Below are 24082 nucleotides of genomic sequence, written 5' to 3' on the forward strand. Positions count from 1 at the left end.
CGTGTTCGTTTTGCAGTAAATAAAAACGCTGCGGCGTGTGTGCAGGGGTCTGCAGCGGAGCTGCGGGCCTGAAGCCCAGCCGGCAGAGGGCGTGGTACGGGGCAGGATGGTGGCTGGCTCCCCCAGGACTACCCTGAGCCCTTCCGGCGCCGGCGCCGGCGCCCCTACCCTGACAGGCGAGGAGTCCCACCACCTGGTCTCATGCCAGCCCCACCTCGACTTAACTCTGTGACCTTGGGCAGGTTCCGAGATATCTACACCCCCATTTGCTCACGTACCTTACGTAGTTTCAGTAAAATCATTTTGTAAAGCATTTTAACGCGGTACCTGGAACTAGTAAATGCTCCATAAATCTAACCTTTATCCCTCATATCTGGACTTCTGTTTTCCCGGTTGTTGATGGGTTTGGAGTGATCATGCAACGTCAGCCTGAGGAATTTGCCCTGGTCCTTAGCCTGAGTGGTTCAGGCTACAGTGGCCCCAAGCTTCTGTGGTTCCTGGGCGGGGTAGCGGGGAGCGGTGGGGAGGCGGGGGTGAAGAGGATAAATGTCACAGTCTGGTAGTGGGTCAGTTTACACCAACCTGCCCAGTGCTCAGCTTGTCCAGAAACACACGGGCATCGGTACTGGCTGCTGTCCTTGGCTATATTTGAATGTGCCGGAGGCCGCCGCGGGTGAGCGTAGAAGGAAGAGCCAACAGCAGGTCACTCCCGAGGGGCTGGAGTCCTCCTGTGAGACACGCTTCCCTTCCCCAAGGTGCAGAACTACAGCCTTTTGACTTGTGCCTGGAAGCCTAGTTGGCACAAGGGACTGGCTTTTGGGTCCCGCTGTTTTATGGACAGCTCTTCACACACGCCAGTTTTGGGCTCTGGCGGTTGTGCCTGAGGGATGATCTGAGCCAAGGACAGAACCACTGAGGGCACGATAATTGAGGGAGGAAAATTAATTGTCCTTAATTTGGCACAAATCCCAAAGACTTTCCCCGTGTTAGGAATGCAGAGTATATTCCCAGGACACAGGGCTGCAGATGTTTGTACTTCTTCCCTTCTCCTTGAGCAGCACCTTGTGGGTAGAGATGAAGGCGAGCTGACTCCTGGGCCCTGACTCTGGCAGGCCCTGCCCGCCTCCCTCCTCCACTGCTCTGGAGGGCTGAGCAGGTAGGATTGAGGTCTGGGAAGAACTAGACTGGTGTCCCAGTGGGCTAGGATGGCTCCAGCAGCCCTGAGTGTCCCCTGGCTGTTGGGGAGGGCAGGGAGGGTGGAGGTGGACGGAGCCCTGCCTGGGCCTTCCTGGAAAAGCAAGTGACGGCAGGACCAAAGGAAGCTGTTCCCCTGCTTGGCGCATCCCAAGTCCTGCTTCATTTCCATCCTCCCTTTCCTTGCCACTGTTAACGTTGTCCTTTTAAAAATCAGAGCTAAAAGTCAGGACGCTGTGGGATCATATTTACAGCCAAGGACACGCTGGGTTCATGTCTGGAACTTAAAAGGGCTGCAGGTGGGGAAGTGTTCTGCCAGTTACCGGGAGAAGCTGGGAGGCGAGACCGTGCTGGGAGTCCTACTGCTCCCCAGCCCGAGACACCCCCTTCTCCTGACAGGTCCACAGTCTCTTAGGGATGCCCCAGGCAGCTGGAGCCTCGGCAGAACGCCCCCTGGGATGTGGCAGCAGATAGAGCGATGTCTTGCCCCTGCTGCTGAGGCTCCTCCAGCTTCCTCTCCTGCCTGCCCACCAGCCAGTCCCCCTGGGTCTCTGGGGGGACCAGCCCCGCCAACCTCTACTTTCCTCCCTTCTGAGGATCCCACTTGTCTTTTCCCTGGCACAGGAGCCTGACCTCAGCAAACATCCCCACACGCTCGTCTTGTGCTGGGCCTGCAGGAGGGAGACGGGAGCGGTGCTGGTCTCCTGGTCTCCCCCACCATTTAGCCCCGCTCCCCTGCCAGGAGACTGACAAAGGACAGGGTTCCCCTTCCCGCATTGGGTGTGCCTGGCATCCACACTGGCAGAGAGGCTTTGCCAACTTCTCACACTCACTCTGTGGTTTGCTCCTGGAAGGGAGCGCCTCTCGCCAGCCCAGGACGGGAGAGGGGGCCCCAGGCCCAAGTCTTGGTAGCTGTCTGCCCCCAGTGGCCCAGTCCTTGCTAGTTATAATAATAACGTCTACCAACAGCCATTGGGTTCGGATTCTTTGTCAGGCACTCTCCAGCACCTTATGTGTATCGTTGCGTGTAGTCTTCACAACGGCTTTACAAGGAGGGCACTTGAACCCTGTTTATAGATAAAAATGGATAAAGGGAGAGGATTAGTAACACTCCCAGGTCACAGAGCTAGTGAGTGATGGAGGTGGGAGCTCCACTTGGTCTGTACTCATCCAGAGCCTGTGCTACCAGCCCAGTGTGTGCTCCCAAGGGTGCAGAGTGGGCAGCCTTGCCCCATCCCTGGCCCCTCAGGGCTGATGCACGAGTCCACGTGTAGTGAGAGTAGGGGTGTGCTGCTGCGGTCCATGCCTGTTGCTCTCATGGAAGTGAGCCCTCAACCCCTGGCAAGCCGGGAGAAGGCAGCCGTGGAGTTTTGCCCCCCTCGTCAACTTTTGGTGTCCTCACAGGGCGTTTTTATCTCTTTAGCCTCCACGTACTCAGACATGGTCCCCAGGCCTGACCATGGCTTCCAGGGTCAGGACTGAGTGAGGGAGGAGGGTCAGGGTCAGGACCGGGGGTCGAAGGTGGGTCATTGGTAGGGCAGAGGGTGCCCAGTGTCGGGGCCAGAACCCAGGCTATGACGTGGGGCTCTGCCACGTGGTGGAGCTGAAGGCTGGATACAGGCAGTGGAGGGGACACTGCACATGCAGGAGAGGGAGTGGGGGCTGAACAGCACAGGGAGCCTTTGGGTTGAGTTGTGGCTGTTGATGCCACTGTGTGAGCCCTAGGCTCCCTACAGCCCAGCATCCGTGGAGCACTTTCTGCTGTGGCCAGGAGAGCCTCAATCCTCATTTTCCCAGGCCCCGGAGAGATAAGTGCTCATGTCTGCAGTCCGAGGCATTGCTTCTCAGACCCGGAGACTTCCTGACAAGGCAGGGTGGGCCCCACGGCAGCTCCCTGGCCCTGTGAAGGGCAGGGCTGGGCAGTGGGGCTCGGGACTCTGGTTCCTCATGTCAGGGCAGGCTTCATGCTTAGAAGTCAGGGCAGAGATAAGTCGATCCCAGCCACCCTGGGAGTCTTAGGGTGGTCCTCGTGAGCAGGCAGTGCCAGCCCTAACGTGCACATCTGCTCTTTATCTGCAGAGGAACAGCTGCCCCCCGGCTTCCCCTCCATTGACATGGGGCCTCAGCTGAAGGTGGTGGAGAAGGCCCGCACGGCCACCATGCTGTGCGCAGCGGGCGGGAATCCAGACCCTGAGATCTCTTGGTTCAAGGACTTCCTCCCTGTGGACCCCGCCACGAGCAACGGCCGCATCAAGCAGCTGCGTTCAGGTGAGCAGAGGGCGAGGGTCAAGGGGCCGTGCAGACTTCAGGAAAGGCATCAGGCCGGAACCCAGCGCAGCCTTCCCTCTTGGGCCTGGGTGCCTGGGAGCCACGGGAGGCCTCAGCCTGGGGCTGACCCTCCAGGGCTGAGCAGAGGGCGCCTAGTGGGTGGGCCAGATCCTGCTATAGGCCCACCTGGCCTGCCCAGGAAGAAAGCTTGGCAGCGAGGGCTGGTCACCTGTGATTCTTTCACCTTCCCGGGATTGTCAGACTCCAGACTTCAGTCCAGCTCTGCTTCTTGAGGCACAAGTGTTGTTCCCAGCCTGGTGTTGGGCTCTGCGAAGGTGCTCTGTGGGCACTCATCCTCCACCTTCCCTGGAGCCTGGCCTGAGGGGGGCCTGGGTGATGCTTCTCTTTGCTTCTTCAGACGGCAGGGAAAGAGGCCAAAGATGCCTGATTCATCAGGCTTCAAAAGGCTGGACCTCAGAGGCTTGGAGCCAGGGGGATGTGCTGCCATCCCTCGGCCACCAGGGCCACCTGTCTCCTCTGGATGTCTCAGTCGAGCCAGCTTGGAGCCCCGCGAGCAAGGATGCCGCCTTGACCGGGCAGGAGGTGTCGCCCCGTCGATCGATCTGCCTGCGAGGCTCCCGCCAGGATAATTGATTCAGTTTTTTTGTGGGAACAGAGCAGGCAGGAAAGGAGCCTTGGAATCCCCTTAGCTGCAATTCTGCATCTGCTGCCAGCATGGGCTGCACTGATAGACCTTGGTCCAGGAGCCCTCCTGCTAGCTGTGGGAGGGCGGACTCAGGCAGGATGGCTCGGGCAGCACCAGCCAGAGCCCCCCCTGCCCATCACCTATGGTGTTGACACCGCAAAGGAGGACATGACTGTGCCCCTTTCAGGGCCCTGCAGGCTGCAGAGGTGCCCTGCCACTTCCTGGGCTGCCAGCCCCTCCTCACCAGCTTCTGCCAGGTGGGCACCCCTGTGGTGCCCAGGGGAGGAGTGAGGGATAAGCCACCCAGCAGGGGCAGGATTCCGGCCCCAGCCACGGCCACCTGAGACAGCCTGTGAAGTGTTAGCTCATTTAATTTAATTTAAAACTCAACAAGATGGAGGCAACTGTAGTGCAGTTAATTAAAACAGCTATAATCAAGGCAGGAAACGGTCCACCAGCATTTGCGGCCACTGCCCAGCGCGGCACAGTGACCGCCACGGTTCAGCTCATCTCCGTTTCCCCGCAGCCCCCAGGCAGGCTTCCCAAGCAGCCAGATGGTCCTCCCCGCAGACCTGGCCTCTGCCCGGAATGGCGCTGACCGTGGCAGCAGTTCCGGGAAGGCGGGCTGTCGCACACGTTCGTTCGTCAAGTGTTCATGTCGTGCTTGCTGTGTGCCGGGCCCGGTGGCACCCACTCACGGCCCTGTGAGTCAGCTCCCGCCCAGGACTCCCCTGGATGCTGCTCGCCAGCCTCCTCAGCCTCTCGGCAGCTGCCAACACCCTCCCTCCCTCTTAGCCACTCTCTCCTCTGTCTCCCTGGCTTCCCTCTTACTTCTCCAGGTGCCCCTTCTCTGTCTGCCCAGCAGCCCCTCCTGCTCGTTCCTCCAGCCGGGGAGCCTGTGAACCCTGCTCTTATCCCAGAGACACAGCCGTTCCCCCGCCAGCTCGCCCACCCTTACAGCTTCAGGTACCATTTGCCTCCACTCCTGAGATTCCCAGTTCTCCCTAACCCAGACGTCTTGCTGGAGTTCTAGACTAAAACACCCATCTGCCTTCTGGGTGTCACCCTGACTGTGAAGGGTGGTAACTTCCTTCCCAAACAGCGGTGCCCTTCTCCCACTGACCCTCTCTCTGTTGAGTGGCAGCCCCTGTAACCTGAAACCTAGGACACACTGCAATTCCTACTCCATGTAAGGAACCACCAAACCCTCTTGATTTGTCACCCACATAGTTCTCAGTTGGTCCCCTTTTCTCCTTCTGCTGCCTTGGCCGTATCCCAGGTCACCAAACACTGCTCTCCCTGCCTCCAGACTCTCCCCCTGAATCCATCCTGCAGCACTGGCGGAGTTTTCTGCCTGCACCCTCTGTGCTCTGACAAGCCCAGTGGCGTCTTATTGCCTCCATGGTCAGGTGCACACTCCTGAACAAGGCACACAGAGCCCTTCTTGCTCTCCCCCAGCTCACATCTCTGGTTCATCTCAACCCCAGCTGTCATCTTCCCCAGCTCATGTCATCAGGTCCCGGCTGCACCCACTAGCTCTTTGGCCTCGCTTAAGTTATTTAACTTTGAGCTTCAGTTTTCTCCTCTTTAAAAAGGAGTTACAGTGAGGATTAGGTGAGACAAAGGTAGTGAGAGCTGTAGTTGACTGGCGTGTGATGAGGTTCCGTGAATGGGGCTCTTTGTAGCTCCGGCCACTCCCCGACTTGCACTGAGCCCCCGACCACATCCTCGCCCTCTGCTCACATTCACTGGAACGTGAAGCTCCCCTTCTCTGCCTGAGACCTGCTCCTTCAGGACTCACCCTGCTTTGTGTTGTCACCGTCTGGCTCCAGCTCTGCTCACTTAGGCTGGGCACTCTGCAGGGAGGGCCTGGGATTGGCTCCCGTCTGTGAGGGCCCCACAAGTGGCCAGCACAAGCCCCGCTATAGGACAGGTATCTCTGAGCCCTTAGGATGATTTCCTGAACGTGACCTTTGGGCCCTGTCCTTTCAGACTAATGTTCATTCCCCCTGCTTCCCAGGTCCAGGGAAGACTTTCTTGTTTGACCTTTCCTGCATCCTGGAAGCTGTGACCTAAGGGTAGTGGGCCCAACGTCCAACTCCTGGGATGGCACCTGAGGGGCCTCAGTCATCCCACCTCCGCAGTAACTGACAGGACTCTCTCCATCACTGCCTGACCCTGGGCCCTGACCCTTGACCCAATAGCTGCTGCCCCCATCCTGTACCATTGAGAAGTGTGCTGGGGCTGTTTCATGCACATTTGACATCCCTGTTGGAGTGGAATCGGGCCCCTGAGCGCTCGGCTTTTACAGGGGCCTCACGGTTTACGCATCACCAACAGTTTACAAAGTGCTTTCCTGCCTTTGGTTGCACTTGATTCTCCTGCAACCCTGAGAAGTAGGACAGTTTGTGATTATCATGCCTACTTTACAGCTGAGTTAGGGAGTCACCCACCCCGGGTCACGTGGAGATCCGAGGCTGGGGAGCTCCCCTGGGACGGCATCCAGGGGGCTTCTGTCACATCTGACTAACCTGGAGCCTGGGGACTCTGCTAGGGCCCCAGAGCGCCATAGTCTCGTCCTCTCCAGACCTCAGGCCCGCCCTGACCAGTACCCAGAACTCCTCAGGCATCTGCGGGCCGAGCCCCAGCACGTGTCACCAGGGCATGAAGAGCTGGAGAGGAGGGCAGTTGGCAGCGTGCGCGGCCCAGGCACGAATTCTGCTCGACAGGCGCCTTCTTCTCCGAAGCGATGTCACCTGCCGCCACAACCTGAGCCTCTTGGAGAATTTGAACTTGAGGCCCGGTGTGGGCCCTGGAGGAATGGGCACAAGCTCAGGGAGAGTGGAAGTCAGGAGCGGGCAGCATCACTGGAGCAGCGAGGGGGCTGACCTCCAAGTGGGGCTCCGAGCCACTGCTGTTGGCCCTGCACTCTGCCAAGCCTGGACAGGCCCCTGTGGGACACTGCCGGTGCTCCGCTCCTCCCGGCGCCTGCGTGTGCATGCCGCCACCCCCGTTACCCTGGAAGACCACTTGTCCACCCTGTCCACTGCTCACCCTGACACCTGAGCCGGCATCGGGTGCGGGAAGAGACCCGCTGTCCCAGCGGATGGGACTCTGCGGTGGGCCTGAGGGCTGCAGCCCCTGCTCCATCCCACCATCAGCCGGTCTGTCAGGAGGGCCACTCTCAGTGATGGTTCCTTTTGTCAGAACACACTGGCACCCCTCAGGGGCAATGTGAAATCTGGGGGACCCTCCAGTCTCCCACACCCATCTCGGGAAATGGAAAAGGCAGATTCTTTCCGTTTGGTGGGGAAACGACTTTTCGGAGAGGCCCAGAGACTTGTCACACAACAGGCTAGGTTTCGGAAGAGCTGAGGCCGGAAGCTAGGGTGTCCCAGTCCTGGAGCATCTACGCTGCCACCCCTCCCTCTCCCCGTTCCCCTCCCCATCCCAGGTCAGGCCTGGACTGTAGGAGTCGATCAGCCGTGTGGACTTTTTGGTCTCGGGACCCCTGATTGTAAATATCAGAGGACCTCCAAGAGCTTTTGTTTGTGTGGGTTTTATTTATCAGTATTTGCCATATTAGATGTTAAGACTGAGAAGATTTTAAATATTTATTAATCCACTTTAAAATAATCAAAAATCCCATTACATGTTAACGTAAACAATATTTTTTAATGGACAATAATTATATTTCGTGAAACAAAAGCATTTAGTGAGAAGAGTGCCCCTGTTTTACACTTTTACAAATCTCTTTAATTTGGGGTTTAATAGAAGACAGCTGGATTCTCATACCTGCTTCTGCTTTTGGTCTATTGTGCTATCACATGTCCTGAAGCCTCTGGGAAACTCCACTGTATGTTCTTGAGAGAACAAAAGTGAAAAAGGCAAAAAGCTTCTCAGTATTATGAAAATGGCTTTGACCTTGCGGACACCCCGAAGGGGCCTCTGGGACACTGAAGATCTGTGGACCACGCTTGGAGGATCACGGTGATGATGGTTCTTCCTGGACAGCCTCTGCGTGCCTTGCACACAGCCCAGGTCCCAGCAGCCGCCTTGGCCTTGTCTCCAGCCTCTGTGTCCAGTGGGAAGGCTGTGAGCCAGACCTGGTTAGTTCCTGCCACCTCGTAAGCTGTGTGACCTTTGGCTTTGGGCACTTGATGTTCCTCAGCCTCTGTTTCCTCATTCTTACTGAGATGGATAATTCCTCAGTGGGTGTCTTCGGGTTCAATGAGATAGTAACCAGTGTTTGTCTCCCTGCACACTTCCCTCCTCAGAAGTGGGCGGGGCTGACCTGGGCCTGCCCACAGGCCCCTCACTCCTCTGGATGGGGCAGTGGTAGAAGAGGGGGTCCCTGTTGGGAAGGGAACGTGTCCAGACCTCATAATGGCCCCACACCAGGCATTTGCAGGGTGAGCATCTGGCTCTCTAGGCTGCTGATTCCCAGGGTTACAAGGCAATGAACAGGCAAGGGGCGGGGGCAGGGAATGGCCCCTGGCTCTCACCAATCAGGTGGGGGGACTCTGCAGTCAGTAGGTTTTTAGCAAGGTCGGGTGGCTTTACAGGGGTCTGCCACCGACTGGTGAGTAGGGGGCTGGTGTGTGTGTTTGTGGAGGGCTGGTCTGGTGATAGCCTGAGGTGAGCTCTCCCTTTAGCCCTTTCTTTGGTCCTGCTTCAATGCCCTGCTTTGGGTAAGTGCTCTGTTTTGAAATCCTACTCACCTGTGGAATCTGGGGAGCCCTGCAGGGTGGGGTTATATCGCCTCTTCTCTTCACCTTGCCCTTCCACTGAGCTCAGCTGGTGGAGTCTGCAGGAGCCCTGACTCACCACCCTGATTCCCGGCACCCCCAGCCCTGCTGGCCCAGCCTCAGTCTCCCCCTCCTCAGAGCCGTGCCAGCGACCTGGGGAACACAGCTTTGCCTACACGCAGCCTGGTGCTTGCTCACACCTAAGCCACGCCTCAACTTCTCTGTATATTTAAGGCCCTCTCATGTTTTATTTTATCTGATTTGGCTTTCCTTCCTTTTGTACTAATGCTTCTCTCTGATCTTATTTGCATTCAAATTACCTCGCCAGGTGGTTCACCAATCAGAGGTAAGAATGCTGTCCGTGCATCTCGCCACACCACGCCTCGCCGCCACCGCCGTCACCACCACTCCATCCCGTCCAGTCCCGTCCGTCACCTCCCGCATCCCCATCCCCACCTCTCCAGCCTCCTCATCTCCAGCTCCAGCCCCTTCAGCACCACCGGCCACCACACACATCCACTCTCAGCCATCCCCTCCTGTGACTCATCCATTGCAAGTCTGGACTGTGGAGATACTCGGCTCATCCCTGTCTTGGGGCTGGAAGCCCAACTGCCCAGGCCTTCTAGGCCAGCCCCACAGAAGGGGCTCTGTTGGCTCCTGCAGGGAAGCCAGGCCCTGGTCCTCAAGGCTGACCAGAGACAGAAAGTCTTCCCATGAGGTGGGGGAGCATGACCAAGCCTTGCCTTCCCTCTTGAGAACCTTCTTTGTCTTGGGCCCTCAATTATTACTAAGTTCCCCGTTAATATCCCAGCCCTGTAGTGGAATGAGGATCCCCCTGTAAATCCCCCAGCTCAGCAAACGCTAGGAGGGACGCGCAGTTAAGACTTTAATGTAGAGGCTGGGATGACAACAGAAATAAATAGGATCCTAGGTAGCCTGATCCCCTGACCTATTGGCCCCAGCTGCTTTCATGCAGCAGGACCCTACATTCTGCGGTTCCAAGCCCGGACTGTACTCAAAGGTCCGGTTCGAGTTTGACTCACCTCAACTCCTTTAAAAACTCAATTTCTCTCTCAGAAGTCTGTTTCCTCTTCTTTAAGTCAGGACCAGGGCCCCACCTCCCTCATGGGGTCGTGAGGATTAGAGGAGAGGAAGAGGATTTGGGCAGTGTCTGGCCCAGAGCAGGCACCCTGTAAAATGGTTTTTTCCATAATGCTTTTATTCAGTATTCTTGGGCACATCTAGACCCTCAGAGTTTAGGGCCAGGCTGCTCTTGGACCACAAGATGTGGCTGGGTGGAGCAGCTGCTCCCCTGTGGTGCATCTTGTCCATCACCTGCTGAGGACAGGACTCAGCCTCCGGATCCCCCCGCCCATCCTCTCAGCCTGTGCTGACTCTTCAGTGCCCCCGCTGCTGGGTCTTGGTCTTGGTTCCAGATTTGGGGATTTCTGTGTGCAGTAGGCTCAGGATCTGTGTTGGGTCCCTTGACCAGTCCTGGCTCTCACTGCAGGGGAGCCTCCTCCCCGAGCAGGGATCCCACCCAGGTACCACTCCCTGCTCCCGCCTGTGGCACCAGCTGCCCCCAGCTGAGCTGACCCTGATATAGCCCCTCTCCCTCTGGCCAGGGCCCTGAGCCCCACCTGCTTGAATGAACATTTTCTGTGACAACGTCCATCCATCCCATAAACATGACCTGTTGAGTGCCCATCGGGGCTGTTCTCGCAGGAGATGGGTATTTGGCACAGGCCCTGGGCCCTCACACTCCCTGATGCTGGTGGGGAGGGCTGCCCAGGACCACAGAGCAGGCCAGCCCTTTTTCCCTTGGTATCAGGGCCCAGCCTGGGCACCCGTCTCCCCACCTCCAGCTCCTAGCCCCTTGGATGTTCGCGCCCGTCCTGCTGTCCCAGGTCTGGGTGGTGGAAGGGGGTGTCGGGCGGTGAAGGGGCTGTAGCTCAGACGCAGTGGCCCTCCCCTGGGGCCTGAGCCATGAGAGCGTGGCCTGGAACTCTTCTAGTGGCTCTGGTCAGGTCAGGTCAGGTGAGGTCAGGCAGTTCTGTGTGTGTCCTGTGTGGGCGTGACTGTCAGCTGGCCTGGGCTCTGGGAGGGGTAGGTCTGTGCAGGCAGTGGTTTTTGTCAGGCTGTGTCCTGTGGGGTTGTTAACTGTCCATCGGACCGTCCTGTGTGGGTGTGATTGTCTGTCGGCTTGTTCCAGGGAGCGGGCTTGCTGGTCCCTCGGGATGTTCCTTGTCACAGACGGCTTGCCCGGTGTGCTCTCACCAGCAGAGTTCTCAGGCGTTTACTGCCAGGGCTGGAGGTGGCCAAGTTGGCTGGTTTCACCCCCATCTCCCACCCCGCCTTCACCTCGGCCTGCCTGGCCTGGACCTGCCAGGACTGGCCCCAGCCCTTTCCTCCACCCTCTGTGAGCGTCCTTTTCAGCGACACCCCCAGTCCCGGCTCCTGTCTGTGCGTCTGTGGCCAGAGCAGCCCTTCAGGGCGCTGGCCCGAGTGCGAGCTGCATCCTCCATTAGCCTCCTGAATTATGCAGGAGCCGTGGTGGGTCGAAGCACTTTAGCAGGACCAGGCTGAGGAGAGGAGCCGGAATGGGTGGGGCTGGTGGGGGGGAGGGGGGAGGTGCTGGGAGCAGAGGCTGCCGGGCACCAGGCCCCCAGGGCCACCCCTTCTTTCCTGTGGGTTCAGGTGGGCGGCAGAGTCTCAGGTCTTGCTGAGGAGGGCATTGCATGCTCAGAGGTCCCAGGCCAGCCGGTCTACAGGCTGTCCCACCCACACCTGGCTCCACAATACTCTGATGGGGATGCTTGTTGGCAAACAGGCTCCAGTACCAGCCAGAGTATGGCAGACACTCAGTGGAGTTGGGGGATGGGGTGGAGCCCCTGGCCGAGCCAGCAGGCCCAACTGGACCGCGCGTGGGGCGGGATTGTGCTCCAGAGCACGACCCTCCGTTCTGGCCAGGAGGCCTCCGGGCTTGTCAGGGAGAGCTTCCCGGAAGCAGCACCAGTGCCGGGGTGTGGCCCTGAAGTCTGCAACATCTGGTCAACACAAGCCTCAGATGCTGTCGAGACCCCTCCTCGGGTCGCAGGCCTGACCGTTGTCTTTGTGTCCCCACAGGTGCCTTGCAGATTGAGAGCAGCGAGGAGTCGGACCAAGGCAAGTACGAGTGTGTGGCGACCAACTCCGCAGGCACACGCTACTCGGCCCCCGCCAACCTGTATGTGCGAGGTAAGGACCCCGGCGGTGCCCAGCCCTGACTCTACGGAGCTGAGCTGCCCTCGCCGGGCTTGCTGCCCTGAGCCTTGGTGTGGACTTAGTGGGCTGCCGTGGGCCCAGTCTCTCCTCCTTTCCGCCTCTTTCTGCAGCGGCCGTAGCAGCAGCAGCTCCCACTGGGCAAGCTCCTAACATCCACCCCGACTTTGCCTTCCTCTCGCAGGCCCTTTGGGAAACAGACACTCTTGGGAGCATTTGTATCTCTTGTAGGTCCTGCCTCATGGGCCCAGAGCCCCGCGGGAGTCTAGAGCCTTCCGAGCAGACGTGCGCGCGTGCGTGCGTGTGTGTGTGTGTGTGTGTGTGTGTGAGCAGGCACACATGTCTGTGTGTGAACGTGTACACACCTGCCTGGTCTTCCTTGAGTGTGTCCTGCCCACCCCAGCAGGGTGGGCTCCGGGCCAGGTGTACCTGCCTTCTGACCAGGTTTGCCTGGGGCCTTCCCAGAGGAGGAGCCAGCTGTGCTTTGTCATCAGCCAGGACCCTGTGTAGGGGGTCAGGCCGAGGCAACTTTGAGCCCCTACAAGTGAGCACCTAGTGTGTTTTAGGTGTTCCTGGCTGGGACTTCGTGGATCCCACACTTTCACAAGTCCGGGTACCCAGCAGAGAGGGTCTGGGGACTGTTTTGGCCTGTCCAGTCTGTTATGCTCACATCCCCAGGGGAACCAAAGCTGGCCACCTACCCCTTCCTGAGAACACTGGGTTTTGTGTGCACGGTGTCCAGGAGGGGCCCTAGGTGCCCCTCCTACCCCTGCCATCCCCCCCACTTAACCCTACCGCACAGATGGGCATCATTAAAAGTGAAACCGTCTCCACTCCGGGGATTTGTAAAGGAAAGTGGATGCAGTTTCCTTGCAGTGATGATTTCATCATGCTAAGTGCATAGTGCAGCTTCACAAAGGGTGTTGTCTGCCTGTCCGCCCAGAGTCAAGCATGGGGCAGGGCAGTGGCAGTGGCCTGTCCCACTCTTCAGGGCCACATGGTCAGACAGGGCAGAGAGAATTAGGCCATCAACCACGTGCTTATTGAGGGGCTGTGATGTGTCAGGGCACAAGATCCCGAGAGGCCACAGATGATGGGCAAATTGTGCTTCAGAGACTGGCTGATGCCTCATCGGAATTAGGGACATGGGACAGGAGGTCCCCACTGGTCCCCTTCTCAGCTATTTTGCTCTTCGAGGCTCCCCTGAGCTGACCCAGGGCCTGTCTTAAGGAGCAGCATCAGGGCATGGAGGCCAGGAGCGTGCAAGCCACCCAAATGGCCAAGATGAGTGCTGTAAATTGCACAGCCTTCCCCCACCCTGCTTCAGGCAGAGCTTCTGACCAGCACACGGGCCTGACGCGTCCCCTCTGAGAGGAGCAGCTGGAACAACCCTCCTCAAAGACTGGTCTCCTCCCACCCGGACCACTCCGACTGCTGTGTGGGCCTGACCAAGCACTTCTTCCAAAAGACCATAGCCTCTAGAACGTGGAAGTTCCGGGCCTCAGCAACAAAGTCCTTCACTGCGTGTGGCTGCACCAGGGAGAGGAGAGGCGCGGCAGAGCTGCTGTGCATCCCAAGCAAGCTGCACGGGTGCAGTCATATGGGCACATTTCCTGGGGCAGAGCTGCAGAGGCCGTACTGAGGCAGGAGAAGGTCCAGACCCAAGGTGGATGGACTGGGCATCGTCGTCTTGGCTGGGCAGAGTTCTCCAAAGTCACCATCACACCAGCCTTAGCCCTGAGGCAGGACAGTGGGTCTCTTTGGATGAGCTGAGCTCGGCTGCTGCTGTAGCTGGTGGCTCTGGCACCGACCAGGAGGCTCTTACCTGCAGCCCCTCTTACCCTTCTCTGTGGGGACCCCACTGTCTACACGTGGTGAGCTCAGGCAAGACTCTGGCCCATCCCCCCTTCCACCAGGTCTTCCTGAACTGCCTTCCTGGGCCCATTTCCACAGGCCTTTTGGGCAGGGAATGTAGGGGTTCCTTTAGTTCTAGCCCCACTTGCTAGGGATTCTAAAACAGGGTGTCCCAACCCCACTTGCCTTGTTTCTCCCTCTCTCTGACACATGCACACACACACACATTCCTGTGGGCCCTGGTGTCTAAGGGCCAGTTCTAAGTCTGTCCCTAGGACCTGCCTCATAATCAGGCCCCACCTGAATCTGTGCCTGCCCTGCTTTGCAGAGAGCAGTTTGCCCTGTAGCCCCAGGACAGGCCTTACTCTGGACTTCTAGACACCTAGAAAGCCCTGCTCCTAGGACCCTGGCCTCTGGGGTCCACCCCCTCCTCATCACAGTCCTTGTAAAGCCCCTGCTTTCTGCCCCCAGCAGTGCTGAGGGCCCATCAACCCCAGCTCCTCTGGCACAGCCTCTGCAGTGCTGGCCATGAATTCTGTATCCTGAGCCCTGCTTGTGGGTGGTCCATGCATGGAGAAACCCCCAGTGCTGGCCTGCCCACTGGCCTGTGCCCCCCTGCCTCCCAGCCAAGCGGCAGCCACTGGGAGGCCCCCACTGGGCTCCAGCCATCAGGAACCTCAGCATCCGGGTCAGTGTGGACTCCAGCTCCATTGACATCTGGGGCCCAGTAACCCTTAGCTGTGTGGGGCTGTCCTGGGCATTGTGGGATGTTTGCTGACCCATTAGGTGCCCTTAGCACCCCCTTGTCACAACTCACAGTGTCTCCAGAGCTTGCCCAGTGTCGCTTCGGGGAATCCTCCTCCCCGTTAAGAAACACTGCTCTGGATGGACAGCCTCGCGCTGGCTGTCATCTCCATCTGTCTCTGACTGTCTTCTGCCGTGTCCACGGGGCCTGAGGCCGTGTCTCCTCGGATTTGGCTTCAGTGTCCACCTCATGTCCCTCTGTCCCCTAGACTTGGGGTTCCCATTGTCCCTCTGAGACCTGCAGTTGCTGCATTTCACGGGACCGTGCATGTAACGCTCCTGGCCCAGTGCTGGGCACACAGTCCGGAGCTGCTTGCGCTGTGGGGATAGCAGTGTTGGGCCTTCATCACCCAGTTTCGTCTGACTTTGCTCACAGTTGCCCGCAGCTCCACCCACAGTCTAGCAGGCCCAGGCGTGCTGGGTGGACCAACCTCTCTCCGTCCGACTCCCTCCCCCAGTGACTCACTCTCTCCTTCCATCCACAGCATCTCTCTCCTCCAGCTCTTAGGACACACAGCTCCCAGGCACCAGGGAGGAGCCACGCCTCCCACAGAGCCTGGCCTACCTGCCCCCACCCTTCCCCCTTCTCTGCAGGGACCTGGCCGCTGGGCCGCAGCTGTCTCTAAAGAGGGCGATGGCTCCACGGCCTTTCTCCCTACAGGCTCCCAGACCAGCTGCTCACGCTCTGGTGCCACACAGCGTCGGGCTGCCTCAAGGTGGAGGGGTTCTAGTGGCCCATGCGCCTTGGTGGGTTTGTGGGCTGGGTGGGCCCTGACCCCAGAACCCAGCTCACTGGGTCTGTCCGAGCCTTGAGGTGTGCGTGAGGCATGGGGGCCGGCCTGTGCCCCACTCCCGCCCCTCCCTGTCCCACCCTTGGCACCTAGTGCCTGCCAGCGGGACGCAGCCCTGTCCGCCGTGTCCTCCATGAGTCCTGAGTCTTTTGTGAGCGGCGTGGTCCGCGCGCACCTGCGGGCACATGCGTGTGCGTCGGGCACGAGAGTCTTGTCTCGTTTCCGTGCTGTGTGGGCAGATGAAGGTTGGCCTGTTTTTACTCTCTGTGTTTCTCCTTGTCTTTTTTTTATTTCCTCCTCATCCTCATCGCACTCTGCCATCAACCCAAACTCTCATCTCTCAGATCAGCGAGAAGGTTGGTCCTTTTCACTTCTTATCCATCTACAGTTCGCCCATCGACGGGATGCCCCCGTCCGTAGGGAACGGGGGCTCGGTCAGCTCCTCAGGCCCCAGTCAGGCCTGCCCGCCCATTGGGCTCTGCGCTCCACTGTTGGGGCGGCAGGCGGGCAGGACCAGTGGTGGGTGGGCAGGCCCCCCTGCCCCGCATGTTTCTGCTGCTTGGGTCCCTGACACCCCACGTGTCTGCATGTCCCCTTAGCTGGGCTCCCCTGCTGGGGAGGTCAGGTGGGCATGGTGCATGGCACGAGACTGGGCCCTGCCTTTGTGCCCAGGCCAGGCCAGCTCTCTGCTCCAGGTGGAGCTCAGGAGTGGTTGTGGGAGCAGTAAGAGCCGTAGGGCTTTACGCATACCTGTGGGACCTTCCACAGTCCCCCTCACCTAAAATCCACATGTGTCCAAGCTCAGTCGAAACCCCTGGGAAGATGAAGGGGAAAGACTAATGGAGGATGAACTCACCCCTCGAGATCCTGCAGCACAGGGCGAAAGTCCTACAGAGTCTGCACTGTCCTTGAGCCCCTCTCCCAGGCTGGATGGGCAACAGCCCTGCTCTGCCTACTGAGTTTAGGGTCCGGGGCGCCGGGTGGGTGGCGCCATCTTGGCTCACTGAGGAAGTCTCCCAGTGACTTGTCTTTTCCGTCTCCGACCAGATCCAAATGAGGGTCTTCCCACCTGCCCCAGGCCCTTCTCTCTGCCTGAGCCCCCCAGGCAGCTGGCACATCCTCAGTCCCATGCCGGGTGCTGGGCATTCAGAACAGGAGCTCACACCTGACTGAACGGTCAACTGCCATTTAGGGAGGCCCACGTGGGAGCCTGCAAGAGGCCCTGGCCCAGCCGCAGTTTGGGGAGCGCTTCTTAGAGACTCCACCAGCCCATTCCAGAGCAGTCTCACACCCCCAGGGCCAGGCCCCTACCTCCAGTCCTGGGGCCAGCAGTAGGGGCTAGTGGTCCTTCCTGTGTCACATGGTCTGAGTGGTCAGAGGAGGTTCTCCTGTCTACTGGGCTTTGGGCTAAGCCCCAGGGAGGAGACCCAGGCCACCTGGTCCCCTGTTGCATTCTCTCTGCGGCTTGAGTTTCCTCCGCGAGGGAGAGGGAGCCAGTCGGGAGGAGGGCTGTGGCCTCGGCTCAGATATCAGCCCTGAGCATCCATCCATATGCACTCCTGAGCTCTGGGGCATTTCAGTTACACCATTTCGCTGACCGGGCAGATCTGCCGGGTCGGTTCAGAAAACAGTCATCAGCAGAGAGAGCCCAGCCTGCAGCCGCCTGCCCCTGCACCCCTTCCCCCACCCTCCTAGTCCCTTGTCCCTTCTTCTCTCCGTCTGTGGTCCCACCCAAAATAAGCATGTACACAAATATTTAATGGGAAGGCATAAATGAGTTTCTAAATATTCCAGGGGGATTTGCCTGGCTGGTAATTTGTTTGGCGCTGATAATTCCATGTTACATTTTTCCAGCTTTACTTAAAACTGTGCGCCGGCATTTAATTACTGCTCTGCGGCGGCCACAGGGTTATTTATTAAAGAGTTATTTTATCTTGATACAGTGGATCCTGCCCCTTATCCCCTCCTGAATGCTGTGTTATTTTCATCAGAGAAATTTCCGCGAGTGAATGCAGATTGCGGGGCTGCCTGCCCCCGCGGTTAGGCTGTCACCCCACTGAATGCTGATGCCTCCAGGTGCCGCTCCGCCCTGTCATAGCGGGTTGTCAGCTCCAATTATTAGACTTAAAAGTTACATCTGGAATATAATCCAGCAATGGCAAGGCCCTGTTTTGGAAATTGTCTATAAAATGTCAGCTCTGAGGATGCACAGGGAACGGTAATAGACTGGCATTGTTGGAGCTCAAGATTAGACCCTAAGTGCATTTTTCCCTGGCTCTGGTTTTTCCTTCCCTGCTGTTGCTTCTGTCAATAGACCGAGTCCCTGGCGAGTCCTGCCCCTTTGGGAGGCCTTGTGTCTGTGACAGCGGGAGGAGTGACAGTGGGACTGTTGCAGGGAGATGCCAGCCACCCCTGGCTCTTGGGATGGGGGTGGCCATCCAGGCAGGTCCCAGGTGCGGGCCCCCATGGGCACTCGGGGTCCCAGGAGGTAGTCTCTCGTCTCTGTTGCCCCCACCCTCCCTCTGTGGACCTACCCTGACCTCCCTCACACTGTGGGGAAGATGAGTCTGAGCTGTGGGAAACCGCGTCCAGGCTCCTCGTGTGTGGCTGTGTATCCCTGTGAACGCATGAAGGGTGGCGCCCTGCCAAGGTGTGCCTTCCAGGAGTCCCTGGGCTTGAGGCCTTTGCGTGGTGCTAGGGATGACCCCAAGGGTCACATCTGACCTCTCACTCACCTTAGCCCCTGGGGTTCTCCCTTCCACCTGCATCTAGGAGGGGGAAAATTAAAAATAAAAACAAAACTCTTCTCGATGTTAGTTCCCAAAGGGCCTCCGTTTCCTGGCAGTGGCACAGAAAACCCTGTCCTCCGGGACTATTTGAGGTAAAGCCCAGTCAGTTTCCTGCACTGCTTAGCTTGGGACCCAAGGTTTATCGGCCAAGGACCTACTTCCTTCTCCTGGGGCTCTTTGTTCTTATGTCTAGGGACCTGATTAGGTCCCAAGATTCTGCCACTGACCACAGTCAAGCTTGCAGCTGTGACCTGACACAGGCTCAAGGCCCATCCTCATGTCAACTGGAAAGTGTCTTCTCCTGGCAGCCTCGGCTGACCCAGAAGCTTCTTCGTGGAGCCTCCTAGGTCTCTTTTCAGCCCTGTGAGCCGGGCCTCAAAGGGGCGTGAGCTTTTTCTTCCCACAGACCTACTCTAGTACGTGTATAAACTTGGGCACGACCCCGAAGTGCCAGTCTTCAGTCAGTTCCCCCGTCTGTAACTGGGAGGTGCTAGCATCCACAGTGTGGAAACCTGCAGCACATAGGAGGTGCTCAAGAGTGGTTTCCTTCCCCTAAACCCATTTGGATGCCTATGAACAAGGAGGAGATGGGGCAGCCACTGGCTGAGAGTCTTCACTTAGTCAATTAAGACTGCTGTGCCTTTCTGCTCGAGCCAGGGCTGTGCCTTCACCGGCAGGCCTGCCTCTCCTCCGTGGCCTGCCCTCCAGGCTTAACGCCAGAGCCCAGGGAGTGCCTGCACCATGTACGTGCCTCCCAGCCTCACCCTTGTGCCATTTGCGGGGAGTGCCCAAAGGAGGCTTTGTCGTGGCTTCTTCCTGCCAACCACGTCCCCGGGATCCACCTGTTCCCTGCCGCACAGCACTGCTCTACCTGTGACACGCTGTTGTCATTCAGTGTAGACTCCCAGCTTTAGGACAGATGACAGAAGCCCACTACTCTCAGCTTCATCGCAACAAGGAAACTTTTCTTACAAAACTAAAAACGTAGAAGCAGATTTGGTGTCGGGCAGGCCTGGATCCAGATATTTGAACGGTTTGATTGGGCATTCGTCTCACTGTTTTCACAGCAGTCCGAAGTCTCTATCTTGTTAGCCAGATCTGGGTCATGTACCCCAAGAACCGAGAGTGGGGGCTGAGATGGTTCTCCTAAGAAGATGAGGATGTCGATTCCAGGGGGAGGCAGAACGCTAGACACCCACGGGACACGCCGAGAGCCCAGTGAGCCTGGGGCACAGAGGGAAGTAGACCCAGCCCCTGGTGGTGGTCATGCCCGGCCCGCTGGGCTACTGGCAGTGCTTTGGTTCTGTCTGGAGGCCTTGGAGTCGAGGCAGGGGCTGAGGAAGGTATAGTCTGGGCTGAGGAGTCCTTTAAAACTCCATGCAGGAGATTTTAACATGGGGGTGATATGAGCAGATTTGGACTTGTGCCAGCTGTTTGTGGCGGGCCAGTTACGGGGTCGGGGGCCCAGAGGGTGACAGCAAGGCAGGAGGAGCAGAGGAGAACCTGGTACAGCAAATCCAGGGAAGGATGGTGGCTTGGACTTTGGAGGTGGCAGTCCCCTGTGGACTTGCAGAGAAATTAGCGTTTGAGAGATATTTTCGGTGGTGCATTAGCAGGACCTGGTGATTTGCTGGATGTCTGGTCTGTGGGCTGCCACTTTGACCCCTGTGTAGCGAGGTCATAGGTTGGACCAGGTGGAGTCTGCAGGTACTTCGAGCTCTGATTCTGTGCTTTGGGGCCATGCGAGCAGCAGTCTGGCACTTGTGGTGGAGGTGCTCTCGATGTAGCACCGTGGGTGCTTCGCTTGCCTGGGCTCCCCAGCAAGGGCCCTCAGAGACCCACGCTCTGAGTGGTCCCCTCTGGCCTCTTAGGCTCGCTGCCTGCCTTCTCCAGCCCCATGTGTAGGGGTGCCCAGGAAGGATACACCCCAGCCTCTGCCCACCAGCTGCACGCCCCGTCTGCATGCCAAGCATGCCTGCCCACGGCTAGGTCTTGCCTGCCTTCCCTCCCTCTGCATGTTCCAAAAGTCTGTGCCGAGCTTGCGACTTTGGCAGGGGGGTGGGGGGTCCAGGCTGCACCTTGAACTGAGAGGCTCAGAACAGCTTCTGACCCAGGGAGCCCAAGGCCGGAGGTCGTGGCCAGGCACAGCCACCCTCCCCCTTGAGATCCTCGTTCATTGGTGCTGAAGGCCGTCTGCTTGGCACCCTCATCATGTTACTGCCATCGTCATGCCCATCCTGCCCGCGGACCACGTCCCTGGCCCGCCCCGAACCCAAACCCCTGCCCAGTCCCTCCTGGAGGCAGCCCCTACTCCTGGGTTCTCAGGCTGTGCCTTGAGCATGGCTGAGGTCCTGGCAGGTGGTCATGCCACTGCCCTCATCTCTTCCTCTGGGACCGTGGTCTGGAGGTGGAGGCAGTGGCTCGAGAGAGGGCGGCCGTGTCACTTCCAGGCTGACCCTCTGCCCTGCCCCAGTCACGCTCTGAGGACCCTCCACCCTGGGATGCCTGGATCTCTTTCACTAGTGCCCCAGCTAGCCCCTCTGGAGACCCCTGGGGGGTCAGGAGCAGGTAGGGGCGGGCACTGGAAGGCGACCTGGGATGTGGCCCTGACAAGGCCTTGCAGTGAGTCCCTGTGTGACCCTGGGCCTCAGTTTCCTAGGCTGTAAAATGGGAGCTTGGTTGTGGAATCTCTCATGTTCCAGACAGCCCCTGAGAGCGGGGTGGGAGGTGGTCAGCCGGGACCCAGGGACTCCGCCCCTCCTGTCTCTGAGGTGGGCTTGGCTCTGATGAGAGGGGCTTCCTGGATGAGGGGCACCTGCCCTTGCATCCCCCCACGTGTCCTGCCCAGGCTGTGAGTGCCTCTCTCCCTCCTCCCGCAGTGCGCCGCGTGGCTCCTCGTTTCTCCATCCCTCCCAGCAGCCAGGAGGTGATGCCGGGCGGCAGCGTGAACCTGACGTGCGTCGCCGTGGGTGCACCCATGCCCTATGTGAAGTGGATGTTGGGGGCCGAGGAGCTCACCAAGGAGGATGAGATGCCAGTCGGCCGCAACGTGCTGGAGCTCAGCAGCGTGGTACGCTCCGCCAACTACACCTGCGTGGCCATCTCCTCGCTGGGCATGATTGAGGCCACGGCCCAGGTCACCGTGAAAGGTGAGTGCCAATGGCGTGCCTGCCGTGGCCCGTGGCCTTCCCTGTAGCAGGGGACGCGGCAGGCGAGTGTGGCTGCCGAGGCACAGGCAGGGCTGAGGGTCGTTGCTCTCCTGGTGCCCGGCCTCGGGGTCCTCCTGGCCCTTAGTTGGTGGAGGGAGGGGTTTCTGTCAGAAATTTTCTTAATCATTATAGCTAACAGGTGTTGGGTCCCTGGGGGCAGACGCTGTGCTGGTTAGTAAGCAAAGATTATTTTGTTCAGATGGTGTCACGCTTGGAGATAGGTGCTCTCGTTGTCCCGATTTTATTTTTTAAGTTAGGAAACTGAGGTGCAGGGTCACACGGAGGTAAATGATGGAGCAGGGACTTGAACCCTGGGCATCTGATTCCACCGCACACCACTCTAACCACCACATAGCACCAGGCCCTCGGCTTTACCAGCCTCCTGGCAAGAAGGATGGGAAACAGTAGCCAAGGAGGGTGGGTTCTCCCCGCCCGGAGCCCTGGGACAGGCGCATGTAGAGCAGACTCCTTGGGGTGTCCTGCTTCCACTCTCCCTTCCAACACACTCCCATTCTGCAGCTGGAATCATCTTTTTCAAAAGGTAAAAAAAGCAGGATCATGTTACCCCCTTTAAAGAAAGGGAGAAACACCTTCCAGTGGCTTCCGGCTGCTTTTACGATAAAGACCAGGATCCTCACTGCCATGAACCGAGCAGGCTGACAGTCCTCAGTTTCGCCGTGCCCTCACCCCTCCCTTGCCATCACTGGCTCCATCTTGCTCTCCAGGTCTCAGTTCTGTGAAGCTTTCCCCGATCACCCCATCCAGGAACACCCCTGGATTTTTCTCCATCTCAGCGCCCTGCTTTCTGCTGTCCTTACCCATACCAGAACCATGATTATCAACTCACTGATCGTTTCTCTCTTACGCTGGAGTGTAAACCCCACGAGAGCAGGGACGTGACTGTGTGACAGTGTGTCCTCAGCCCTAGCACAGTGCCTGGCACAGAGTCGGCACTCAGTATTATTTGTTGAGTGATTGGCTGTGGACCTGGGACCTCACCTTCAGTTTGAGCCAAGCCACGTGGTCCGTGGGGCCAGCAGCCCGTCACTCTTTCTCAAATCCAGGGCCATTCCCTAAGGAAGTACCTTCCCTCTCCCAGCCCCTGTTACACACTCTTGCCAGTGGAGGAGCCCAGACATGCTGCAGAGGCAGAGCTCTCTGCTCCCCAGCCCGTGTGCCTCCCATCTGCATGGGGCCCGGGCAGGCCCCCTCTGGGTCTGTTTGTTAGATGAGTCACCAGGGCTGACGTGAGGATCCAAGGAGTCCTAGAAGTGACTTGGGTAGACAGTGAATGACCCAAGGCCACCAGCCCCCACTAACTGAACTCAGAGGTCACCAAGGGCCTTCCAGGCCATTCTTCAGGGTGGGCTGTGGGGCTCAACCACACTCCGGTTGGATGAATCCCAAGGGCAGGGTTGGCTCCTGGAGTCATGACCTCAGGAAGCCCTGAGCTTTCCACTTTGTCCCCAGCTCTGCCGAAGCCTCCGATTGACCTTGTGGTGACAGAGACAACTGCCACCAGTGTCACCCTGACCTGGGACTCTGGGAACTCAGAGCCTGTGTCCTACTACGGCATCCAGTACCGTCCAGCGGGTGCGGAGGGCCCCTTCCAGGAGGTGGACGGCGTGGCCACCACCCGCTACAGCATCGGCGGCCTCAGCCCCTTCTCGGAGTACGCCTTCCGCGTGCTGGCGGTGAACAGCATCGGGCGCGGGCCCCCCAGCGAGGCGGTGCGGGCGCGCACAGGGGAGCAGGCGCCCTCCAGCCCCCCGCGCCGCGTGCAGGCGCGAATGCTGAGCGCCAGCACCATGCTGGTGCAGTGGGAGCCGCCTGAGGAGCCCAACGGCCTGGTGCGGGGCTACCGTGTCTACTACACCCCCGACTCCCGCCGCCCCCTGAGCGCCTGGCACAAGCACAACACGGACGCCGGGCTCCTCACCACCGTGGGCAGCCTGCTGCCCGGCATCACCTACAGCCTGCGCGTGCTGGCCTTCACCGCCGTGGGTGACGGCCCCCCCAGCCCCACCATCCAGGTCAAGACACAACAGGGAGGTAGGCGCTGGCCGGCCGGGCAGACCTGGGGTGGGCAGGGCTGGGCGGCGCCTCCTCCCTCAGCCATGAGCTTGGGGCCCGTGTCCGCCCACACGGCCACTGCGGAAGGCGGGGCGGGCGTGGGGGTGAGACCCTGACTTCCCCTGCCTCCTTCCCCTGGGTGCCCCTGCCCCCGGGGTGACTGGCGAGGCTGACGGCGCCGGGCACGGGGTGTTGCAGTGCCCGCCCAGCCCGCGGACTTCCAGGCCGACGCGGACTCCGACACCAGGATCCAGCTCTCGTGGCTGCTGCCTCCGCAGGAGCGTATCATCAAGTACGAGCTGGTGTACTGGGCGGCGGAGGACGCAGGCCAGCAGGTGAGCGCTCGGCAGGGCCACAGGCGGCAGGGCTCCGCCTGGTCCTTGGC

General features: G+C 59.1%; 1 protein-coding gene across 2 annotated transcripts in view; it reads left to right on the top strand.

The window, feature by feature from the left end:
• Nucleotides 1-24082, top strand: part of PTPRF (protein tyrosine phosphatase receptor type F) — an 86274-nt gene that overhangs the window by 32752 nt on the left and 29440 nt on the right. For both annotated transcript variants that reach the window (XM_082613627.1, XM_082613628.1), the window contains exons 6-10: nucleotides 3274-3462; nucleotides 12043-12153; nucleotides 21295-21564; nucleotides 23095-23676; nucleotides 23896-24032. In XM_082613627.1, coding sequence (XP_082469753.1) covers nucleotides 3274-3462; nucleotides 12043-12153; nucleotides 21295-21564; nucleotides 23095-23676; nucleotides 23896-24032 — 1289 coding nt within the window. The remainder of the gene's footprint in view (nucleotides 1-3273; nucleotides 3463-12042; nucleotides 12154-21294; nucleotides 21565-23094; nucleotides 23677-23895; nucleotides 24033-24082) is intronic.

The sequence above is a fragment of the Mesoplodon mirus genome, assembly GCF_964341445.2.
Source record: "Mesoplodon mirus genome assembly, chromosome: 3".
NCBI classification, from domain to species: Eukaryota; Metazoa; Chordata; class Mammalia; order Artiodactyla; family Ziphiidae; genus Mesoplodon; species Mesoplodon mirus.